We start from the raw sequence: 25,106 nt of genomic DNA on the forward strand, positions 1-25,106 counted from the left end.
CTTGATGTTTCTAGTTAGTATATATTTCCTCCATAATAAAACAAGCAGAAGCAGTTGGTGAGTGTAAAAAGCTCATATGAATACAACCTGTATGTGTACATGCATACGTACACACACATATATATCTGTTTACAGTTTTTCTGTTACTGTATGCAGGAGTTCCAAGTGGTGTCTTAACTGCTGTGGCAAACTCCCTGCTCTGCCCCCATTTTTTTTAATGAAGGGCTTTCCAAAAAAGTATTGCTAAAGAATAAACCTTGGCCGGTGCCGCAGCTCACTAGGCTAATCCTCCGCCTTGCGGCGCCGGCACACCAGGTTCTAGTCCCGGTTGCCCCTCTTCCGAGCCAGCTCTCTGCTGTGGCCAGGGAGTGCAGTGGAGGATGGCCCAGGTGCTTGGGCCCTGCACCCCATGGGAGACCAGGAGAAGTACCTGGCTCCTGCCATCGGATCAGCGTGGTGCGCCGGCCGCAGCGCGCCAGCCGCGGCGGCCATTGGAGAGTGAACCAACGGCAAAAGGAAGACCTTTCTCTCTGTCTCTCTCTCTCACTGTCCACTCTGCCTGTCAAAAAAAAAAAAAAAAAAAAAAAAAAAAAAGAATAAACCTTGGGCTGGCGCTGGGGCATGGCGGTTGAAGCCACCACCTGTGGTGCCGGCATCCCATGTGGGTACAGGTTTGAGACCTGGCTGCTCCACTTCTGATCCAGCTCTGTGCTATGGCCTAGGAAAGCAGTAGAAGATGGCCAAAGTCTTTGGGCCCCTGCACCCGCATAGGAGACCCAGGGGAAGCTCCTGGCTCCTGGCTTCGGATCGGCACAGCTCCGGCTGCTGTGGCCAACTGGGGAGTGAGCTAGTGGATGGAAGACCTCTCCTTCTCTCTCTGTGTAACTCTGACTTTGAAATAAATAGAGTTAAAAAAAAAAAAAGAATAAACCTCATTTGCCATCAGTGAACTTTGATTTTAGGGTAACAAGTAAGTTTATCTGGGTGTTTTGAATGAGAACCTTTAAACTGTTTCTGTTTTAGGAGTCCTTTGGGTTTATTTTGCAGTGTCATCTATGCCGCGGAGATGGTGGTAAGCCCCAGGGCAGAGGGCTGTCTCTGCCTCTCTTCCTTGGGACAGGCTTGTCTGACTCCTTACAAAGCTTCCCTGCTTCCTGTTTGTGAGATGTTGTCCCCTGAGAGAGGCCTTTCTGAAAGTTAATTCCGTAAAACTGTCCTGATCCGCTGCTTCCTTCTTCAGATTCTCGAGGAGTAGCTCTTGCCGTGTGTGTTCGATGGCTTATAGCTGCACTGAACTCGCGGAGCGAAGACATTTTTTTAGTGCTCGTCTCTTAATTGCACCCTTCCGCTTTTGATTTTTCAAAAGTAGATCAAAGCAGAATTCTGAAAAGAGAAGCCACATCACAGATATCAAATAAGTGTTCTAATTTTGTTTCCCAATTAACTGGCAATTAAAAGAAACTAATCAAGAGCTGCTTCAAAGAGAAGAGACGGGAGAGCCGAAGGAACGAACACTCAGTGCGAGCCTATTTCAGGGAGACGGCCGATCTCTCACGCCGTCCTCCGCTGTGCTCACGGATGCCCCCGCCTACCAAGTCGGCAGTTAACCCTTTGCCTGTGGCCCCCACAGATGAGGACATAGCACTAGACTTAAATGACTTGGGAGGAAACCTCTCTGACTCCTTATCTGAAGTCTCTACCCTTTAAACCTCTTTGCTGATTCCTCAAAGAAGGTAGCCTTGTGATTGTAGCGTTTTTTAAAAGTTTATTCATTTTTATTTGAAAGAGTGACAGGTCTTTCATCCACTGGTTCACTCCCCAAATGCCCTCAGCAGCCGGGGCTGGGCCAGGCTGAAGCCGCCAGCGTGGATGGCAGAGGATCAAGTACTTGAGCCTTCCTGGCGTTAGCAGGAAGCTGGATGGGAAGACGGAGGTGGGGCTTGATCCTAACCACTTGAGTAGGGGGTGCAGTGTCCCTGCGGTGCCACAACACTTGCCCCTGGTTGCTGGATTTAAGGCACAAAATATGTGTTCTCTATGGAAAGCGACAAAAACCGGAACTGCAAAATTCTTCAACAAGGTCAGTGTTTGCTTCAAAGAAACCTTTGCAGTGCCGCTGACTGAGAAGGAGCTGAAGGTTTCCTGTAAGCGTCCAGTACACGTGCTGGTGAGCATTTTGCGCAGTGTTGAAACACTGGGACGCCCACATGTCGAGGGCCCGCGTCTGAGTCCTGGCTGTACTCCCAGTTTAGCTTCCTGCTTCTGTGCACCCGGGGAGGCAGCCGTGATGCCTCAGGTATTTGGGTCTCTGCCACCCATGTGGGAGACCTGGGCTAAATTCCTGATTTCTGGCTTCAGCGTGTCTCAGATCCTGGCCTTGGTGGACATTTGGGGAGTGAACCAGCGGATGAGAGCAGTCTCTTTCTGCCTCTCAAATACATAAATAAAAATTAAAAAAATAAATGTTATCTATTTCTGTTATTATTATGTGTTGGGCATTGTGTTAAGCCCTTAGTGTGGTTTATCTCATCTGTGATTTCATGTCTGAAGACTATTTGGTTTAGATTTGGTTGTGAGACTTGGGTTCGCATTGCCGCCTCTCCTGACATATCAGAGGATCCATTTTGGACTTCGCCCTACTGAGTTGACTTCTGTATCCTGAATCTACGGCATGGATCCTGTCTTTGGTTCAGCAACCATGACTTTCCCAGGACTAGGGACCAGAGCTGGTAATGGAAGTGGCTGACCCCTTTAACCCATCTGTGTTAGACCAGTATCTTTTTCTGAGGTCATTCTTGTGTGGGAAATTGCTACCAGTGTTGTCAGCGTTCAGAAAGTTACTGATAATGGTCTCTGAACAGAATTGGATTTGACCTTGGAGCCGGCAGGTCATAGTCGTGCTTAGCAAGGAAACTCAGAAGGTATGGAATTTTCGTGTTGGTCTCATACCCATTTTAAACAGTTTAATGTATCAGAATTTTTGATCTCCGAGAAGCAGTTATTCTCGGACAGGAACTGGCTTGTGTACCTTCACAACTCTGGCTGACTGTCCCTGGGAGGGCAGAGGGCAGCCCTGTCCACAGGCTGCTGTGTCCCTTGGTGGCAGTCCTGCAGTGTTTTCATTTCTCCATCGTTAGGGATTCCCAAGTGGAGTTGGAGAACTGCGTAAGTGACGCAGCAGGACAGAGTGGGGAGCTGGGACTGACCGGCGCCCTGGGCCTTTGGTCCTTCTGGTAGAGTTCCTGGTGAACGTATCATGCCTCAAGAGGAAATAACTTGCGGAAGGATTCACTGATGTCTAAACGTAGACTCAAAGGGGTACTGGAGACTTGGGTATGTTTTACAGAGTTCCTCGGGAAATTTTCAAGTTTAGCCCAAAGATTTCTGTTTTTTGGCGATGGAAGACAGGTGACCCAAAGTTGTGACTTTCATCTTCTGACCTTTTTCTCTATGTCTTATAAACTTGTGGTCTGTGTTTAAGACATTGGAACCATGTGAAATGGTTACAGTGGAGCTGTCTCCATTTTCACTGTCTGGGAATAGGAAAGATCTTAAGGAAGAGGAAAGCTGCTTATTTAAAATCCCAACCAGTGCCTCCCAAGAGCACAGCATTTTCTGCTGTTTTCCTAGGGTGTTCACATAGCTGCGCAGTGGAGGCAGTACTAACGCTGTTCTCCAGCCCTTTGTTGGGCTGCAGCTTCTTAGTGTGGTGTTTTAGTTCATGGTGCCAGAAGCTTGTTGAACCCTTCCCTGTGTGATCAGTACAGCCAGCATGCTGTGGGATGGACCCTCTGTGTGACCAGTACAGCCAGCGTGCTGTGGGATGGACCCTCTGTGACCAGTACAGCCAGCGTGCTGTGGGATGGACCCTCTGTGTGACCAGTACAGCCAGCGTGCTGTGGGATGGACCCTCTGTGTGACCAGTACAGCCAGCGTGCTGTGGGATGGACCCTCTGTGTGACCAGTACAGCCAGCGTGCTGTGGGATGGACCCTCTGTGTGACCAGTACAGCCAGCGTGCTGTGGGATGGACCCTCTGTGTGACCAGTACAGCCAGCGTGCTGTGGGATGGACCCTCTGTGTGACCAGTACAGCCAGCGTGCTGTGGGATGGACCCTCTGTGTGACCAGTACAGCTAGCATGCTGTGGGATGGACCCTCTGTGTGACCAGTACAGCTAGCGTGCTGTGGGATGGACCCTCTGTGTGACCAGTACAGCCAGCGTGCTGTGGGATGGACCCTCTGTGTGACCAGTACAGCTAGCGTGCTGTGGGAACAACCTTGTAAGATGTGCTCCCTGTGCTCAGGACATTTTTAATGTCATTGGGAAGCCAAGAAAGCAACAAGTGTGGCAAATAAAGTAGTGCATTGTTTCAGAAGCCGTAATTTTAAAAGGGACGGCAGGGGAGACTGATACCACATGGCCCACTTTCCTCACTGCCTCTGATATCTGCCCCTCTCAGACTAACACTGTGTTCTAGGACCCAGTGCGTTTAAGCAATATCTATTGGCTTTGAAGGATTCTCTGATAAATCATTGCAGGAACAAGACTGTAGCACTGGAGAATGGCCCCTTTAGAGATTGGTGACCTGGGGCCGGCGCTGTGGCGCAGCGGGTTAATGCCCTGGCCTGAGGTGCTGGCATCCCATATGGGGGCCAGTTCAAGACCCAGCTGCTCCACTTCTGATCCAGCTCTGTGCTATGGCCTGGGAAAGCAGTAGAAGATGGTCCAAGTCCTTGTTCCCCTGTATCCACCTGGGAGACCCAGAGGAAGCTCCTGGCTCCTGGCTTCAGATCGGCACAGCTCTGGCCGTTGTGGTCAATTGGGGAGTGAATCATCGGATGGAAGATCTCTCTCTCTCTCTGCCTCGCCTCTCTCTGTGTAACTCTGACTTTCAAATAAATAAATCAAAAATCTTTACAAAAAAAAAAAAAAAAGCCCCCCCCCAAACAAACAAACAAACAACAACAAAAAAAAAACAAGAGAGAGAGATTGGTGACTTGTCCCTGGTTCTAGGAAATTAGTTGCTGACCACTTTGCCTCACCTTGGTTTCCCCATGTGTAGCCCCCGGGTTGAACCAGATGGCCCTGAGATGACTTCCAGCATTGGAAGCTTAGCTCGTCCTCCCCCGTGATAAAAGCTTTTGGTTCCCAGGTGTGGATTTTGTCATCCAGTAAGAGCGAGAGGAGGCCCACATTTTGATCCCTTGTCTGGAAGTTCTCTTCTTCTGTTCCTCTGTCAGCTTGCCGTTCCCTCCCACCCACTCACACACCCAGTAATGCGCTCTATTTCTAGAAATAAATGCTGAGGTTAATTTTCCATCTCCTCCCCCGGCCCTGATTTTAGACAAAAATGTCCACAGGATTTCTTATGTTTGAATATTTAGAAATATTTTACTAAAAGATGACCTTTTTAAAAAAATATTTATTTATTTGAAGGAATGACACAGAGATTGAGATTGAGATCAAGATCTATCAACTGGTTCACACCGCAGATGGACACAATGGCTGGAACTGGGCCAGACTGAAATCAGGAGCCAAGAGCTTCATCTGGGTTCCCATGTGGCTGGCAGGGACCCGAATACTTGGGCCATCTTTCATTGCTTTCCTAGGTACAGTAGGGAGCTGAATCAGAAGTGGAGCAGCCAGAACTCAAACTGGCACTCAAATGGGATGCCAGGATGCAGGCCGTGGCTTAATTTGCTGCACCACAATGCTGGCTCCAAGACAATATTTCCTGATTGTTTTTCTTCCCTCTTCTGGATCTGTCATTCTAATTTGTCCTTTATTTGCTAGGTTTTAAGGACTTGAATTGATCACCTGTACTTCAGAAGTCACACCTCCCTTTCCATAGCAGGTATCTCTTTCCCAGCCTGTACCCATGGCAAATTTCATTGAATTTTCTGCTCTTTATTTTGGAACCAAACCAAATTAGGATTTGAGTTGCTGTATTGTAAGGTTCTGACTCTGACCAGTCTCAGTTGAAGTGTAGTAAGGTGATAGGCAGCTAAGATTTCAAAAATTCCTGTTTAGGGACCACCGCTGTGGCATAGTAGGTTCAGCCTCCACCTGTGGCACTGGCGTCCCTTGATGCATTATGCTAAGTGAAATATGCGAGTAACAAAAAGACATATTCTGTGATTCCATTTACATGTGATACCTATATTAGTCAGATTCATAGGGACAAAAAGTTAATTAGAATAGTGCTCGTCGGGGCTAGGAGTGGGAGGAATGGAGAGTTTCTGTTTAATGGGTACAGAATTTCAGTTCTGCAAGATGAAAAGAGTCCTAGAGACAGATGGTGGAAATGTTTGCAGAATTATGTACTTAATACCATTGAACTATATATATATATTTTTTTAAATTTATTTATTTATTTGAAAGGCAGAGCTACAGAGAAGCAGAGAGAGAGAGAGATCTGTTGGTCTTCCATCTGCTGATTCAGTCCCCAGATAGCTGCAATGGCCAGAGCTGAGCCCATCTGAAGCCAGGAGCCAGGAGCTTCTCTTGGGTGCAGGGACCCAAGCACTTAGGCCATCTTCTGCTTCCTGAGGCCACAGCAGAGAGCTGGATTGGAGGAGGAGCAGCCATATGGCACCCATATGGGATGCTGGCACTGCAGGCCGTAGCTTACCCTGCGGCATCACAGAGCCAGCCCCATTGCTTAAAAAAAAAAAAAGGGTTTATTTATTTATTAAAAAGTCAAAACAGAGAGAGGGAGAGACAGAGATATCATCCATCTGCTGGTTCACTCCCCAGATGGCCTCAGTGGTGAGGGCTTGGGCCAGGCCGAAGCCAGGAGCTTCATCTGGGTCTCTCATGTGGGTGGTTGGGGCCCAACACTTGGGCCATCTTCCACTGCTTCCCCAGGCCATTAGCAGGGAGCTAGACTGGAAGTGGTGCAGTTGGGACATGAACTAGCACCCCAATGGGCTGCCAGCATCACAGGTGGTGGTTTAACCTATGCTGCAATGCCAGCCCCTGGCATTGTTTTTAAAGGGATTTGTTTTAAATGGATACCCAGTGGTGAGCACCCTGGTGCAGGCTAGGATTTAGCAAATTTAAACAGGATTTTTTAAAAAAGATTTTATTTATTTATTTGAGAGGTAGAGTTACAGAGAAAGGGACAGAAAGGGCTTCCATCCACTAGTTCACTCCCCAGATGACCCCAAGATGATCAGTGCTTAGCCAGGCCGAAGGAGCTTCTTTTGGGTCTCCCATGTGGGTGCAAGGGCCCAAGCACTTGGGCCATCTTCCACTGCTTTCCCAGGCTCATTAGCAGGGAGCTGGATTGGAAGTAGAGTAGCCAGGACTCAAATTGGCCCCCATATGGGATGCTGCCATTGCAAGCCAGGGCTTTAACCCACGTGCCACAGCACCAGCTCCACTTAACTTTTTAAAAGTATATAGTTCATGGCCGGCGCTGCGGCTCAATAGGCTAATCCTCTACCTAGCGGCGCCGGCACACCGGGTTCTAGTCCCGGTCGGGGCGCCGATTCTTTCCCAGTTGCCCCTCTTCCAGGCCAGTTCTCTGCTGCGGCCCGGGAAGGCAGTGGAGGATGGCCCAAGTGCTTGGGCCCTGCACCCCATGGGAGACCAAGAGAAGCACCTGGCTCCTGCCATCGGATCAGCGCGGTGTGCCGGCCGCGGCGGCCATTGGAGGGTGAACCAACGGCAAAAGGAAGACCTTTCTCTCTGTCTGTCTCTCTCACTGTCCACTCTGCCTGTCAAAAAAAAAAAAAAGTATATAGTTCAGGGCCTGGCATTGTGGCATAATGGGTAGGGCAGCTGCCTGCAGTGCCAGCATCACATGTGGGTGCCAGTAAAAATCCCAGCTGCTCCACTTCCAATCCAGCTCCTTGCTAATGCACCTGGGAAACAGAAAAAGATGGCCCAAATCATTGAACCCTGCACCCACACAGGAGACCTGGATGAAGCTCCAGGCTCCTGGCTTTGGCCTGACCCAGCCCTGGTCATTGAGGCCATTTGGGGAGTGAACCAGTGGATGGAAGACTATTTCTCCCTCTCTCTCTTTCTCTCTTTCCTTCTTTGTAATTCTGACTTTCAAATGAATAGATTGTGGTACAGTAGGTTAAGCCACTGCTTGTGACATCAGCATTGCATCTCATTTATCATTGCTGGTTTGAATCTTGCACCTCCATTTCCAGTTCCAGCTTCCTGCTAATGCATCTGGGGAGTCAGTAGGTGATAGATCAAGTCCTTGGGCCCTGCCACCCACATGGGAGGCCTTGATGGAGTTCTAGTCTCCTGGCTTCAACCTGGCCCAGACCTGGCTTTTTCAGGCATTTGGAGAGTAAACCAGCAGATGGGAGACTCTGTCTATGTATGTCTGTCACTGTGCCTTTCAAATAAACAAAAACAAAACTTCAGTTTAATATGTACTGTGTAATATGTACTACCTTTGTACATTTTTAAAGTTTATTTTTATCTATCATTCAAAAGCCCAGAGCAACAGAGAGAGAGAGAGAGAGAGAGAGGGAGAGATCTTCCATCTGCTGATTCTCTCTCCATATGCCCGCAAGAGCCAGGACCAAGCCAGGCCAAAGCCAGGAGACAGGAGCTCCATCCAGGTCTCCCATGTGGGTGGCAGGGACCAAGTATTTGAGCTGTCACCTGCTGTTTTCCAGGATGCACATCAGCAGGATCTTGGATCAGAGCAGAGGCAGGAACACATGGGTCTCAGGTATTCCTACATGGGATGGACTCTTTCCAAGCAGCAGCTTAATCCACTGGGCCATAACATCCACCCCATAAATAAGTTAAAAAGATTTAAAATTATGCTGAATTCTTGGAGAAGGACTGGTCTGGCTTCTGTGTAGTCCAGATCCAAATTGAGGACATTCTGTAAAATGGCATTAACTTCTTACTATTCCCCCCCCTTTTAATACTGTTTAGAATAAGTTTATTTTTATTTATTTGAAAGGCAGAGTGACACACACACACAGTTTCCACTGACTGGTACATTTCCTAAATGCCTACAACAACCAAACTGGGCCAGGCTGAAGCCAGGAGTCTGGAACACCATTCTGATCTTCTGTTTTGGTGGCAGGGACCACCAAAGTACTCGAACTGTCACCTGCTGCCTCCCAGGGTGTCCATTAGCAGGAAGCTGGGTTGGAAGCAGAGGATCTGGGACTCAAACCAGGTGCTCCAGTGTGGGATGCTGGTGTCCCAAGCAGTACATTAACCAGCTAATACGACGCTGGCCACTTAGGATACTTCGTAAAGTCCCACTCAAAGTGTTTCCTGAGCTTGGTTTCTCGTAAGTAGTTAAAATTAGTGTAATACCTTGAAAGCTAACCCAAGTAGGCTCCCTGTTGTCTTCCTGTTTGGGGATGTTGCCTGTGAGACCATGGTGAGTTCATGATGCTTCTCATGGATGTGGTTCAGTGCCTGGTAGCTCGATGTCAATGACTCATTCTAAAAAATACAACCTCGCTTTTTTCTTCAGCTGTCTGTATGCGTCATATACAAGTTGAAACAGGATTGTTGCTCAGTAACTGCATGTGTAAATTCAAGCCAATGCAAGTAAAATTCTCATTCTGTTTTGGGTCTTGGAGTTTTTAGCCACTTATATTGATACAATTTGAAACAGAACAAGAGTCCAGCTAGGACCTGAGAAGTGATAGCTACATGCAAGTATTTCTCCTGACTATCAAGAGCAAAGGCACTGGCCGGTGCCACAGCTCACTAGGCTAATCCTCTGCCTTGTGGCGCCGGCACCCCGGATTCTAGTCCCGGTTGGGGCGCCGGATTCTGTCCCGGTTGCTCCTTTTCCAGTCCAGCTCTTTGTTGTGGCCTGGGAAGGCAGTGGAGGATGGCCCAGGTGCTTGGGCCCTGCACCCCCATGGGAGACCAGGAGGAAGCACCTGGCTCCTGGCTTCAGATTGGCGCAGTGTGCCGGCCGTAGCAGCCATTTGGGGGATGAACCAATGGAAGGAAGACCTTTCTCTTTGTCTCTCTTTCACTGTCTAACTTTGCCTGTCCAAAAAACAAAACAAAACAAAACAAAACAAGCAAAAAAAAAAAAAGAGCAAAGGCACTGGAAGGTAGTTTGTTGTGTTTGTTTTTTTAAAATTTATTTATTTGAAAGGCAGAGTGACAGGGAGAGCCAGAGAGAGGTCTTCCATCTGCTGGTTCACTTCCCAAGTGACTACAACAGTTAGGTCTGGGCAAGGTGGAAGTCAGGAGCCATTTCCTACAGTGATGGCAGGGACCCAAATAATTGGCTATCATCTGCCCTCTCCCAGGCTGTGAATTAGCAGGAAGCTGGATTGGAAGCTGAGCGTCAGGCACTTTTTTTTTTTTTTTTTTTTTTTGACAGGCAGAGTGGACAGTGAGAGAGACAGACAAAGAGAAAGGTCTTCCTTCCGTTAGTTCACCCCCTAAATGGCCGCTACGGCTGGCACTGCGCCAATCCGAAGCCAGGAGCCAGGTGCTTCCTCCGGGTCTTCCACGCCGGTGCAGAGCCCAAGGACTTGGGCCATCCTCCACTGCCTTCCCTGGCCACAGCAGAGAGTTGGACTGGAAGAGGAGCAACCAGGACAGAACCAGCGCCCCGACCGGGACTAGCGCTGCAGGCCGAGGATTAGCCTAGTGAGCTGCGGCGCTGGCAAGCATCTGGGACTTCAACTGGTCCACCAATGTGGAATGCCAGCATTGCAAGCGGCAACTTAAGCTGCTGTATCACAACACCCACCAGCCTCAGGGAAGTTTTTTTTTTTTTTTTTTTAAGATTTATTTATTTTAAAAGTCAGAGTTACACAGAGAGAGGAGAGGCAGAGAGAGAGAGAGAGAGAGAGAGAGGTCTTCCATCCACTGGTTCACTCCCCAATTGGCTGCAGTGGCCAGAGCTGCACCAATCTGAAGCTAGGAGCTTCCTCCGGGTCCCCCACGTGGGTACAGGGGCCCGGGGACTTGGGCCATCTTCCACTGCTTTCCTAGGCCACAGCAGAGAGCTGGATCAGAAGTGGAGCAGTCAGGACTTGAACGAGCACCCACATGGGATGCTGGCATTGCAGGCGGCGGCTTTACCCACTATACCACCGTGCTGGCCCTGGGAAGTTAGTTTTAAATACTGATTCTACACACTTGTACAAGCTTTTGGAGTGGGTATGTGGCAAAGCAGCTTAAGTTTCTTGGGATGCCCATATCCCATATGCACATTTGGGAGGCAGCAGATGGTGGCTCAAGTATTTGGGTCCCTGATACCCGCTTAAGAGACCTAGATGGAATTCTGGTCTCCTGGCTTCAGCCTGACCTAGCCCCTGTCATTGCAGGCTTTTGGAAGATAGATATTCTCTCCCCCCCCCCCTTTCAAATAAAATGAAAACAAAGTTTAAAAAAAATTTTTTTAATTACAGATTTTATTTTAGGAAAAGACTTCTACAGTTGAAAAAGTAATTTCCATTTTTTCATGTGAAATTGTGATTAATAAGAATCCAGTTGGTTCCTATGCAGCAATTCTAAGCCTAAGCCCTTTTTTTTATTTGTTTGAAATGTTGAGTTATAGAGGGAGTGGGGAGAGAGAGGGAAATTGATCCTCCATCTGCTGGTGCATACCCCAAATGGCTGCAGTAGTCCGACTGCGCCATTCTGAAGCCAGGAGCCAGGAGCTTCTTCTGGATCTCCCACATGGGTGCAGGGGCCCAAACACTTGGGACATCCTCTGCTGCTTTCTCAGGCATATTAGCAAGGAGCTGGATCAGAAGTGGAGCAGCTGAGACTCGAACCGTTGCGCATATGGGATGCTAGTGTTGCAGGCGGTAGCTTATCCTGATATGCCACAACACTGGCCCCAACCTAGCCATTTTGATTCTTCTATAGAAATATAAAACATGATTTTGGAGGTAATCCACATATAGGGACCAGAAAATTCATTTCTTTTTTTAAATTTATTTATTTGACCGGTAGAGTTATGGATCAGATAATTCATTGCATAAGCTGATACTAATAAGAATTTCTTTTAAAAAGTAATAGAGAGGGACAGAGTAAGACAGACAGCTCTTCCATCTGCTGTTAACTTCCCAAATGTCTGCAACAGCTGGGTCTGGGCCAGGCCAACCTAGGAACCAAGAACTACATCCAGGTTTTCCACTTGGGTAGCAGGGGCCCAAGCACTTGAGCCATGGATCAAAAGCAAAGCAGCCAGGACTCTTAACTGGCACTCTGTTATGGGATAGGGGTGTCCCAAGTACCTTAACCTGTTGCATCATAACACCTTTCCACTAATAAGGACTTAGGTATTGTTTCTAACTGTGGGACAGTCCTTTGTCTCCTTTCTTGAGCCAATTGTTAAATGTTATGGTGCTGAGGCTGACGTGAGAATGTCTCTGGAATAAGAAAACCTCAGGGGCCGGTGCTGTGGCTTAGTGAGTAAAGCTGCTGCTTGCTGTGCTGGCATCCCCTATGGGTGCCGGTTCGAGTCCCGGATGCTCCACTTCCGATCCAGCTCTCTGCAATGGCCTGGGAAGGCGGTGGAGGATGGCCTGAGTTCTTGGACCTCTGCACCCACATGGGAAGACCCGGAGGAAGCTCCTGGCTCCTGGCTTCGGATCAGCACAGCTCCAGCCATTGCAGTCATACAGGGAGTGAACCAGCAGATGGAAGACCTCTCTCTCTCTCTCTCTCTCTCTCTCTCTCTCTCTTTCTCTCTCTCTCTCTGCCTCTGCCTCTGCCTCTCTGCCTCTCCTTCTCTCTCTGTGTAACTCTTTCAAATAAATAAATAAACCTTTAAAAAAATAAGAAAACTTCATAGAGTTCTCATAAACTGCAAATGAGTTAATTTTTTAGAAACCTTCTATTTAAGGTATATAAACTTTGTGCATTTCATATATACAAATTTCGAAGCATAGTGATTCTTCTCTCTCTGCCCTCCCTCTATCTGCACTCTCACCTTTCTTTCTCTTCCCTCTCCTATTCCTGTATTTATTTTATACAAAGATCTATCTTCAATTAACTTTATACTCATAAGATTAACCCTACAGGGGCCGGCGCCATGGCTCACTTGGCTAATCTTCCGCCTGCAGTGCTGGCATCCCATGTGGGCACCGGGTTTTAGTTCCAGTGCTCCTCTTCCAGTCCAGCTCTCTGCTGTGGCCTGGGAGGGCAGTGGAGGATGGCCCAGGTCCTTGGGCCCCTGCACTGTGTGGGAGAACAGAAGGAGGCACCTAGCTCCTGGCTTCGGATTGGCATAGCTCCAGCCATGGCGGCCATTTGGGGGGTGAACCAACAGAGGAAGACCTTTCTCTCTGTCTCTCTCTCTCATTGTCTAACTCTATCTGTCAAAAAAAAAAAAAAAAAAAAAAAAAAAAAGGTTAACCCTACACTAAGTAAAGAGTTCAACAAATAGTATGGAAAAATTTAAAAATCTGTTCCTTAACAGTCAAGACAAGGGCTGTTCAAAATCATCGCGTCTCAAAGTGCCAAAAGTACTTCTGTGGATTCCCTTTTAGGTGCTTTATTAATTACCACATTCGAGCATTCAAGGAGAAGATACAGTGTTTTGTCTTTTTTGGATTGGCTTATTTCGCTAAGTAAAATTGGTTTTCAGTTGCCTCCATTTTGCCACAAACAGCAGGCTTCCACTCTTTTACCGCTGTGTAGTATTCCATTCGTACATGTACCATAATTTCTCTATCCAGTCTTCAGTTGATGAACATTTGGGTTGATTGCATAGCTTAGCTATTGTGAACTGAGCTGCAGCAAATGAGTTATTAAAAGAAAAAAGGAGCTGACGTTGTGGTGTAGTGGGTAAAGCCACTGCCTGTGGTGGTGGCATCCTGTATGGGTGCCGGTTTGAGTCCTTGCTGCTCCACTTCCCATCCAGCTCTCTGCTGTGGCCTGGGAAAGCAGTAGAAGATGGCCCAAGTCCTTGGGCCCCTGCACCTGCATGGGAGACCCAGAAGAAGCTCCTGGCTCCTGGCTTTGGATCAACCCAGCTCTGGCCATGCAGCCATTTGGGGAGTGAACCAGCGGGTGGAAGACCTCTCTCTCTCTCTCTCTTTCTCTGTCTCTCTGTCTCTCTGTCTCTCTCTCTCTCTCTCTCTCTCCCTCTCTCCCTCCCTTTCTCTCTGTATCTCTGCCTTTCAAATAAATAAATCTTAATAAAAGGAAAAAATTATCTTCAGGCCATACAGGACCTTTTGGTTCCAGTTCTTTGCTACATATTTCAGGGTTTTGCTGAGCATCTGGATTTTTTTGTTTTGTTTTTTTTGCTTTTAATTCCTTGATTTGAAAGGCAAAGTAACAGCGAAAGAGAAATCTTACATTTATTTGCTGATTCATTCTCCTAATGCCTGCAACAGCCAGGGCTGGAACAGTTTGAAACTGGGAACCAGAAGCTCCATGTGAGTGGCAGGAAACCAAGTGCTTGGGTGTCACCTGCTGCCTCCCTGGCACGTTAGCGGAGGAGCTGGGGCTCAAGCTGTAACTGGCAGCAGCTTAAGTCGCGGTAACCATGATGCTTGCCCTGAGCATCTAGTTTTAAGGAATTTACCTTAATTCCCTTCTGAATGGTGTTGGTCTTTCCTCCATGTTATGTCTTTTATGTTTTTTAATATATTACCTGGCAGGTATACTTGCATCCAGACTTGATGACCTTCAGCTTGGACTAATGGAACGGTGGGAGGTAGGGGTGGACGGTGTGGATGGGAGCTGAAGGGGATGGAACTAGGGAAAAGCTGAGCTTGCTGCTTTCCAAGTTAAGAAGCAGATGTTGGGGGTCAGTGTTGTGGCACAGTGGGTTACGGTGGGTTAACTTATGACCTGCGATGTTGACATCCCATATCAGAACATAGGTTTGAGTCCTGGCTGCTCTGCTTCCAGTCCAGCTCCCTGCTAATGTGCTCATGAAGGCAGTGGAAGATAGCCCAGATATTTAGGCCTCTGTCACCCATGTGGGAGAGCTGGATGGAGTTCCTGGCTTCTGGCTTTGGCTCAGCCCAGCCCCAGTCCTTGTGACCATTTGGGGAGTGAACCAGTGCTTGGAAGATCTGTCTGTCTCACTCTCGCAATGTAACTGTCTCTCAAATTTAAAGAAAAAAAAAAAAAAAAAAAGAGCCAGTGCTGTGGCATAGCAGGTGAAGCCGCCTCCTGCAGTGCCAGCATCCCATATGGGTGCCGGTTCGAGTCCCGGCTGCTCCACTTCTGATTCAGCTCTCTGCTGTGGCCTGGGAAAGCAGTAGAAGATGGCCCAAGTCCTTGTTCCCCTGCACCCATGTGGGAGACCCGGAGGAAGCTCCTGGCTCCTGGCTCCTGATCTGCCTGGCTCTGGCCATTGTGGCCAGTTGGGGAGTAAACCAGCGGATAGAAGATTTCTCTCTCTCTCTGCCTCTCCTTCTTTCTCTGTGTGTAACTCTGACTTTCAAATAAATAATAAAGCTTAAAAACATTTTTTTCTAAAAATATTTTAAGAAGCAGCAGTTGTCACTTTAGGTTTCCAAGCCTGGGAGGGACGCAGGGAAATCTTCACACACAGAAGTTCCACAGCTATATTGCTGAAGCAGAAAGATTGTGAAGGCAGGGAGACCCGCTGAAGGCTGGAGGCAACTTTAATCTTCTGGTAAAGCCATGAAGCCCAGATGTGCGCATCCTGCACGGAGCAGGAGGAGAGGAACCAGAAGACGTTCTGCACAAGGAGTCGGCAGCTTGTGCCCACTGATTAGTTTCCCGTGTACACACACACACACACACACACACACAGTACCATGTACTCTGGGATGATGGTAATAAGGAATTTTGAGGTCCTGAAGTCTTTCTGAATTATAAATGTTATTTACTATAATGTTAATGGAAAATAATCTTTTATACAGTTTTTTCAAGATTTATATATTTATTTAAAAGTTACACAGAGAGAGAAGGAGAGGCAGAGAGAGAGAGAGAGAAAGAGAGGGGTCTTCCATCTGCTGGTTCACTCCCCACTTGGCCACAATGGTCGGAGCTGTGCCATTCTGAAGCCAGGAGCCAGGAGCTTCCTGTGGGTCTTCCACGCTGGCACAGGGGCCCAAGTACTTGAGCCATCATCTACTGCTTTCCCAGGCCATAGCAGAGAGCTGGATCAGAAATGGAGCAGCTTTACCCACCACGCCACAGTGCTGGCCCCTATATAGTTTTAATTATTTGAAGATTGCTTTTCTGGAATACACAGTTAAAGTCTTAGTCTGTGCTTAGCTGAACTTGCAAATTAGGATTCTCTGTACTCACAGGTTAGACTATGAATGTGACTTTTTTTTTTTTTTTTTTTGACAGGCAGAGTTAGTGAGAGAGAGAGAGAGAGAGAAAGGTCTTCCTTTCCTTTGGTTCACCCCCCAAATGGCTGCTACGGCTGGCGTTGTGCCGATCCGAACCAGGAACCAGGTGCTTCCTCCTGGTCTCCCATGCGGATTCAGGGACCAAGTACTTGGGCCATCCTCCACTGCACTCCTGGGCCACAGCAGAGAGCTGGACTGGAAGAGGAGCAACCAGGACAGAATCCAGTGCCCCAACCTGGACTAAAACCAGGGGTGCTGGCACCGGCTATGAATTTTTTTTTTAAGATTTATTTATTTATTTGAAAGGAAGAGTGACGGAGAAAGAGAGAGAGTGTGTATTCGAGATCTTCCATGTGCTGGTTCACTCCCCCAAATGGCAGTAACAGCCAGGTCTGGCCCGACTGAAGCCTGGAGCCCAGAACTCCATCTGGGGCTCGCACGGGGGTGGCAGGGACTGAAGTACTTGAATCATTGTCTGCTACCTCCCAGGCACAGTAGCTGGGAGCTGGTTCATAAGTGGAGTAGCCAGGACTCAAACAAAGCACCTGATGTGTGATGCAGGCATCCCCTGCTATGGTTTAACCTACACTGTGCCACAATGCCCCCTCTGAATTCTGACTTTTTAATGTGGCTGAGACTGTTTAGGCTTTATTGAGTAGAGGGAAAGCAGCATACACAGCCCCTTACCATGTTCAGACACATACTCAGGCTTAATGGAATGTCCATGGAAGGCGGCCTGCCTCTGCTGCTGTGAGTTTTTCCCCCCAGGTTCTTGGTGCTGGGTTTTGCTGGTGGTGAACACCCAGTCTGAGCCGGCTGGTGCTTGTCGTCATTCCTACGAGGCTGATTCAGGAATTTCTCAGGGTTGAGACTTGGACACAGATTGCAGCAGCAGCGTAGTCCTCTCCTCATCCCCTTCTCCATTCCACATACTGCTTTTTGCTTTAGATTCTTCTGGAAAAACTCATAAAAGCAGGTACACTGTGGGGCAGGCGAAGGAAGGACAGCATTCCAGAAGACGGCCATGACTACCACTGCCCTTGGCCCCGCGAGCAATCGTTATTTGCCTTTAGGGCCATCAGTTTGGCGATCTAAAGAAAATAAACACTCAAAATGAAAGTGAGAACAGAAAAGGCCCTTTCAAACAAATAATAGATTCCTCGCACAGCTCCTCCTAGGAGGCTGACGGCGTGGGACAGGGAAGTGGAGAACTGTGCTTGCTGGGGTCTGCCAAATGTCCCCTCTGGCACCTGGAGTCTCCAGTCAGCTGCTGAGGCCAGCAGGCCTGATGACAGACGGTCTGGCTGCACAGAAGCCCTTTGTCAGCGTGGTTCAGAGCAGATCCTTTCAAAACCCTGCATCAGTGTTTGCTCTGTCTTACAGTGGTTTGAGTCCGGCCAATGACACTGGAGCCAAGAAGAAGAAAAAGAAACAAAAGAAGAAGAAAGAAAAGGGCGGTGACTCGGATTCCACCCAGGATCAGCCAGTGAAGGTAACGAGGAGGCTCTGTCTTCTTGTGATGGAGTCACTTTCAATGTATAGGAACAGTTTAGATTGACAGTCTCCACTGGTATTGCTTCAAGATGGAAGAGCTGGATCCCAGCGCTGTCTGCTGCCCTAGACCTAGGTGATGAAACTGCTCTCAGTGCCTTAAGAGACAGCAGGTTAGACCCTGGCTCCCAAGCATGGTGCCCATCAGAACTCACAGGTGCTACTGCATGTGGTGCTGGGCAGGTGCTGTGGAATGCTGGCGGTGTGACAGCCCCTGTCGCCTAGAGCAGTGGTTCTCAGCCTTCTCTCTGTGCAGTCCCCACTGCTGAGAGAATAAAAGGCCCCTCCTTCATCAGGCAGACCTATACGTACCAGCGAGAACCCCGTTGTCCATTGCTGAGTTCTGCTCCCTGAGAACCACTGGCCTAGAGCTTTACCACCTAAGCCTGGCACATGGCATGACATGCAGAGGTCTGAGTGAGGGTGGTCTTGTTTCTTAAATAAAACAGGTTTACAAAAGAAAACCTTTTATTTCACACAAGTGCTGTCTTCAGTCGGCCTCGGAGGACAGCTCACAACACATCTGTGAGTCTGAAATCTGGTCTTGTCCCAGGATTCCCACATGTTGCTTTATGCTTCAAATGTTGTGGTCAGCTTGAATCTCCTGGCTAACTGAAACGCCTTCAAGTAATTTTTTACATTTCCAATATCAAGCCCACTGTGGAGATTTAAAAAGAAACAATAGCAGCCCACTGTTTCAGACCACAGTGTGTTGGGCTCTTGGCGGGCACGTCACTGAAATCAGCCCCAGACATTCGCCTTCCCACGTTAAAGGGGAGAGTGGTGGCTTACCTGGTCCTTCGGTCGGATGTCTGTAGTCCAAGCCCATGTGTAGGCTGGAGGGATTTTGGTTGGTTTATTTATCTGAGGCCAGGTGTTTGGTATCACAGGATTTGAGCTGAAAGCTGTAGCAAAATAGTTTACTTTGACGTCAGAAATTTTTAGCAAAGCACCATTCACATAGCTCTTCTGTGTTCCTCTTTGTGAGAGGTTTATTACAGAGAATTTATTTAAAAACAGTAAGAGGAAGACAATTAAAGTCACTTGGAGTCTTAACTCCCAGAAATAAGCGGTATACCTGTTGGTTTATGGTCTCCCTCTCCTTCTCAATCTAAATGGAAAAAAATTGATTAGAAGAAGATGTGGGTATTTTTATCATCTTAATCCTGACATAAGATCCAAAAGCCATAAAACAAAAGTTGATGAATTTGAACCTTATTTGTAAAATTTACAAGAGAAATAACAAACTGGGAAAATATTTGTAATGCATGTATCAGTCAACTTAACAATTAAACGAATAGCCATTTCATAAAGAAAAAAATATTAATATTTAACCAGTGGATGAAAAACAGGTAAATTCACAATGGAAGAAATGAAAATTAAAGCAATAATTTTTTTTCTCCTAGATTGGCAGTGATTAAGATTTTGTCAATCTAGTAATGAAGGTCTGGAGAAACAGGCGCTCCATAGGTTATTGATGCTTCCTTTTTTTTCTATAGTTTATTTCTTTTTGTTTTTATTTATTTGAAAGGGAGAGAGAGTACTTCCATCCCCCATCCACTCCCAGAATGCCAGCAGTATCGGGGACTGTGCTAGGCTGAAGCCAGGAGCCAGGAACTCCATTCAGGTCTTGCTCGTGGGTAGCAGGAGCCAAGTACTCGAGCCAGCATCTGCTGCACCTGAGGTGCATCAGCAGGAAGCTGGATTGGGGGAGGAGTAGCTGGCTCGAAACGGTGCTCCGCAGTGGGACGCGGGAGTCTCAGTCGGTGGCTTAACTTGCCCTGGCTCGACACCAGGCCCTGATGGTCTCTTTTTAGAGAGCAAATTGATGATACATACTTTCAAATGTACCTGCCTTTTGACCCATCAAGCCTCTTAAGCTTTGTTTTGCAGAAATGTATAGTCTAGTGAACAAAAATAGATGTACAAGAAAATGTGCTGCTTGTAAAACTGAAGAATGAAACCACCAAAATGCCTATCAGTCGGAGGCCGGCTAAAGATACTGTGCTCCACGCATACCGTGAACTCTGTTGCTAGATGGATGGGTCTGAGGGAGGGGGTGGGGGGAAGCATCATTATGCTCTTAAAACTGTGTATATGAACTACAGGGAATGTGTTCTGTTTATATAAATTACAATCATGGTAGTTCTCTGTGTCTTCACTTAGAAAGATTGCTAAGATATAGTGTTTACAGAGCAATTTGTAGAATAATACACAATCCAGTTTTAGTTTTTGAAAAGTGAGTGTGTTTGGAACTTGCATGGAAAAGAGCTTGGAATTATATTTGCCTCTTTTTAATCCCCCAGGTTAAGACTGTTGATGACCAGAATTGTATTTGAGGGATGGGATTGATTGTTAGGTTCTTATTTTCTATATGTTTTTTACATTTCTGCATTGTTTGAAATTTTCCACTGAGCATGTGTTACTTTTGCTATAGAACTGTAAGAAGCGGGGAAGGGGAAAAACCCTCCAGGCAGGGCCCCCATCATATAGCTCCTGGTCAGCCACTTTGTCCAGTTGTCTAACATACGGCCTCTGGGATTAGTATGAGGAACCCCACTCCTTCTTGGAGTTGTACCTCTCAACTCGTGGACTCATCATTAATCCTGTCTTACTCATATAATGGGCCTTTTCTGTCCCCAACTCTTCTCGCCCAGATGAACTCTTTGCCAGCCGAGAGGATCCAGGAAATACAGAAGGCCATTGAGCTGTTCTCAGTGGGCCAGGGACCTGCCAAAACCATGGAGGAGGCTAGCAAGCGGAGCTACCAGTTCTGGGATACACAGCCTGTCCCCAAGCTGGGTGCGTATGTGCTTTCTTCCTAGGTGAGGGCGAGAACACGCCGGAGCACTGTTGCCATGGGAATTCCAGGCTCAGCGTGAGAGAAAGAACGTGCGTCCCAGGGTGCCTTGTGGCTATATTTAGATGGTAGTCTTTAAAATACAATATAGAAAAGACTTCTGTTCAGAGGCCTTACCACGTCACAGCAGTACACATTAAGAACAAGTCATGATTCATGTAGTCCGTCTTCATCCAGTGTAAATCTGCAAAGAAAAACAGTGAATTGGCCCTGATGAGTGGAGATGTCTGTCCTGCTTAGGTCTGTAGGGATACTTTCTCCACTGGGCAGATGTTTAGTTCTGGAAGGGACAGACTCCCGGCCTCTGGCCCATGTCTCAGCCAGTGCATGCCTCCTGGACAGGCAGTGCCCTCCAGCCGGGCACTGGGTCGGAGTATTGCAGGTTCTAGGGTGAGGTCCCAGTGACCACACCGCCTGGGAGTGAAATCCCACAGAGGCATTTCGTGGTGGCTGCACACAGCTTGCCAGTTTTCACGTGGGTTTTGGAGTTTTGATTTTGTTTTTCATTAGAAATTTGCACGAGTGGCCTGGCTGCAGTCTTCAGAGACGGTGGATGTGGTGAAGAGGTGAACTGCGATGAGTAGGCTCCTGCCCCTCCGCGGTGTGGGAGCGCTTTGCCATTTGCCTCTTTTCTCACCTGTACGTGTAGAAAGGCCTCAGTTCTCAGAAACCTTGCCAGGGAGCCACACAGCTGCTCAGGAGGGCCTGGCACCCTCAGGAAGGAGAAGCAAGATTTGCTCGCTTCTGGATGTGGGCTCTGAAGAGTGGTCGCTTCAACCCTCGGACCCGTCTCTGCAGGAAGTCCCACCTAACCAGGGATGAGTTAGTTGCATTCTTGAGGTCGCTCCCTAGTTCCACTCTGACTGTCCTTAAAATAGTGTTATCTGCAGCCCCCTTTTTTTTTTTTTTTAAGATTTATTTTATTTATTTGAAAGGCAGAGTTAGAGGAGAGAGAGACTCAAACCGTCACCCATATGGGAAGCTTTAACCCACTGCACCACAATGCTGGCCTCTATCTGCAGCTTGCTGTAATCTTTTTAAAGGTTCATTTACGTATTTGAAAGGCAGAGTGACAGAGAGGCAGAAGCAGAGAGAGACAGAGACAAAGATCTTCCATCTGCTGGTTCACTCCCCAAATGGCCACAACAGCCAAGTCTAGGCCAGGCAGAAGCCAGGAGCCAGGAACTCCATCCTGGTCTCTCACATGGGTGGCAGGGGTCCAAGCACTCAGGCCATCTTCCATTGCCTTCCCTGGTGCATTAGCAGGGAGCTGGACTGAAGCAGAGCACCAGGACCCAGACTGGCACTGGGACAGGATAGGGCTCCGGGGTCAAAAGCAGCAGCTGCCGCACCGCAGTCCCAGTCCCTTAGCTTAATTTTTTGCCACTTATGTGGGGAGTGGGGGCAGGGGCAGTGATGATTATAAAATTCATACATATCAAGTATCCTAAGTTCACAGCACTCCCTGCCTTCTTGGGAGAGTTTTGTTTAGATTGTGTTCCACTAAAGCAAAAGGTATTTTTTCCCCAAGATTAATTGATTGATTTGAAAGGCAGCATGGCAGGGAGAGGAGAGAGTTTTTCCATCTACCAGTTCACTCCACAAATGGCCTCAACAGTGAAAGCCAGCCAAAGTCAAAGTGAGGAGCCTGGAACTGCATCTGGTCTCCCATGTGGTGGCAGGGGTCCAACTGCTTGGACCATCATCTGCTGCTTTCCCAGGTGCATTAACGGAATTGATTGAAAGAGCAGCTGGGACTCTGCTGGCACCGATGGCTTAGCCTGCTGTGCCGTAATGCTGGCCCTTTCAGATTCCTTCACAGGTTGAAAATCTTCCGTAAGTTCACCTGTTAAAGGGTCTTCTAAATAGAAGTGTTTGTCTTTTTTTTTTTTTTTTTAAGATTTATTTATTTATTTGAAGTGCCTTTTTTAAAGATTTATTTATTTATTTGAAGGCAGAGTTACAGAGAGGCAGAGAGAGAGAGAGAAAGGTCTTCCATCCACTGGTTCATTCCTCAGATGGCCGCAAAGGCTAGAGCTGTGCCAACATGAAGCCAGGAGCCAGGAGTTTCTTCCAGGTCTCCCACACAGGTGCAGGGGCCCAAGGACTTGGGCCATAGAAGTGCTTGTCTTTATAACACTCCCTAGTGTTATAACACTATTTTAAGGACAGTCAGAGTGGAACTAGGGAGTGTGTGTTCCCCTAAGTAAATTCTCATTCCCCTTTTCAAATCATACCATTAAAAAAAAAAAGATTTGTTTATTTATGTATTTGAAGGGCAGTGGCAGAGAGAGTGAAAGAGAGAGATCTTGCATCTGCTGGTTCACTCCCAAAATGGCTGCAATGGCCAAAGCTGCACCAGGCTGAAGCCAGAAGCCAGGAGCTTCATCCAGGTCTCCCACATGGGTACAGGGGTCCAAGCACTTGAACTATTTTCTGCTGCTTTCCCAGGGACATCAGCAGGGAGCTGGAACACAAATCGGCATCCACATGGGATTCTGGGCCACAGTCCCACCACCCCATTCTTCTATTTATTTTTAGAATTAAAAAAAAAAAAGATGTATTTATTTATTTATTTTGAAAGCTAAAGTTACAAAGAGAGAGGGAAAGACAGAGGAAGGCCTTCTATCTTCTAGCTCATTCCGCAGATGGCTGCGACAGCCAGGGCCAGGAACTAGGGAGCGACCTCATTCAGGTCTCCCATGTGGGTGCAAGGGCCCAAACACTTGGGTCATCTTCTGCTGCTTTCCCAGACCATTAGCAGAGAACTGGATTGGAAGTGGAGCCGCTGGCACCCATATGGGATACTGGCATCACAGGCAGTGGCTTTACCTAGTACACCACAATGTTGGCCTCCATTCTTATTATTTTTTTTTACTAGTTTTTAACAGATTCTGTGTGATTTATAGATACAATTCTAAGAGCATTATGGTATTCTCTTCCTCCTTCCCCCATCCCTCTCACCCTCCTTCTGTTTGTTTGTTTGTTTGTTGTTGTTGTTTTAAAGATTTATTTATTTATTTATTTATTTGAAAGAGTTAGAGAGGAGAGACAGGGAGACAGGGATATCGTCCATCCTCTGGTTTACACCCCCCCCCCCCAATGGCCACAATGGCCAGGGCTGTGCCAGGCCTATGCCAGGAGCCAGCAGCTTCTTCCAGGTCTGTCACATGGGTGCAGGGGCCCAGGGACTTGGGCCATCTTCTGCTTCTTTCCCAGGACATTAGCAGGGAGCTGGATTGGAAGTGGAGCAGCTGGGACTCGAACCAGCACCCATTTGGGATGCCATGCCAACATTCTGCCCAGAGCATCGATTTGCGTCCTGGCTGTTCTGCATCTGATCCATTCCCTGCTAATGTGCCTAGTAAAGCAGCAAAGGGTGGCTCAATTTCCTGGGCCCCTGCCACCTATATGAGACCCAGATGGAGCTCTGGGCTCCTTGCTTTGGCCTGGACCAGTCCTGACCATTGGGGCCATTTCGGGTGTGAACAAGTAGATGGAAGATCTCTTTGTCTCTGTCTCTCCCCTCTGTCACTCTGCCTTTCAAATAAATAAATAGATCATTAACAACAACCACAAAGGGAACGGTCAGGGGTGGGTTTGGCACTGCTTGGGATGCCCACCTAAGTGTGCCTAGGTTTGAGTCTTAGCTTCACTGCCAGTTTCAGCATCCTGCTAAGGTGCACCCTGCAACAGGTGATGGCTCCAGTTGTTGGGTCCTGCCATTTGTGTGGGAGACCCAGATGGCGTTCCTGATCCTGTCTTCATCCTGTCCCAGCCCTGTCTATCGTAGACATTTGGAAAATGACCCAGTGGATGGAAACTCTGTCTCACTGCCTTTCAGGTGGAGGCTTTTCCTGCTATTCTGGCCCCCGGGGGGTTTCTTTTAAGATTCCGGGTTCTTTGAAAACAAATTCCAAATGTCCTCCTCATTTGTTTGCTGCTCCATCGTGTCCTGGAGCTGATTGGCTGTGTCCTTGCTGTGCCCTTTGTGCAGCCCCGCATTTCTCTCTGACGTCTGGGAAGGTGAGGGTCTGTGTCTGTTTTACTTACCGGCCGTGGCCGCAGGACTCGCACATCCTAGGATCCAGTGAACACTTGATGAAGGAGTGAGTGAGCGCAAGTGCTGGGCCGTGGGAGACCTAGGAACCAGCCTCAGTGAGAAGAGTTGGCCTTGATGTTACTGTGATACAACAGGGAAGACCCTCAGTGTTCCTGGCTACAGAGGTCACTGGGGAGAAAAAGGTGCTGCAGTGCATTTTGGAAAAGGTGTAAATTCAGTGCAAGGCGGGCAACGATCACAGACAGAAGGAACAGAAGTGTGGTGCTCTCCCTGGGTCTCTGGCTGACAGTCTTGTAGACTTAAAAAATGTTGAATATACGTAACAGTGAATTGGAAGCAAATTGAGTCAAACTAATTCACAA

General features: G+C 47.8%; 1 protein-coding gene across 2 annotated transcripts in view; it reads left to right on the forward strand.

The window, feature by feature from the left end:
- Positions 1–25,106, forward strand: part of NMT1 (N-myristoyltransferase 1) — a 41,256-nt gene that overhangs the window by 5,523 nt on the left and 10,627 nt on the right. Inside the window, exons 2-3 of one of the 2 annotated variants that reach the window (XM_089316925.1) lie at positions 17,654–17,934; positions 20,479–20,623. In XM_089316925.1, the coding sequence (XP_089173051.1) occupies positions 20,479–20,623 (145 nt within the window). In that variant the 5' untranslated portion in view covers positions 17,654–17,934. The remainder of the gene's footprint in view (positions 1–17,653; positions 17,935–20,478; positions 20,624–25,106) is intronic. The other variant, XM_002719442.6, reaches the window with a different exon arrangement.

This window comes from Oryctolagus cuniculus, chromosome 17, assembly GCF_051225735.1.
Source record: "Oryctolagus cuniculus isolate XC-2025 breed Fujian yellow rabbit chromosome 17, ASM5122573v1, whole genome shotgun sequence".
NCBI classification, from domain to species: Eukaryota; Metazoa; Chordata; class Mammalia; order Lagomorpha; family Leporidae; genus Oryctolagus; species Oryctolagus cuniculus.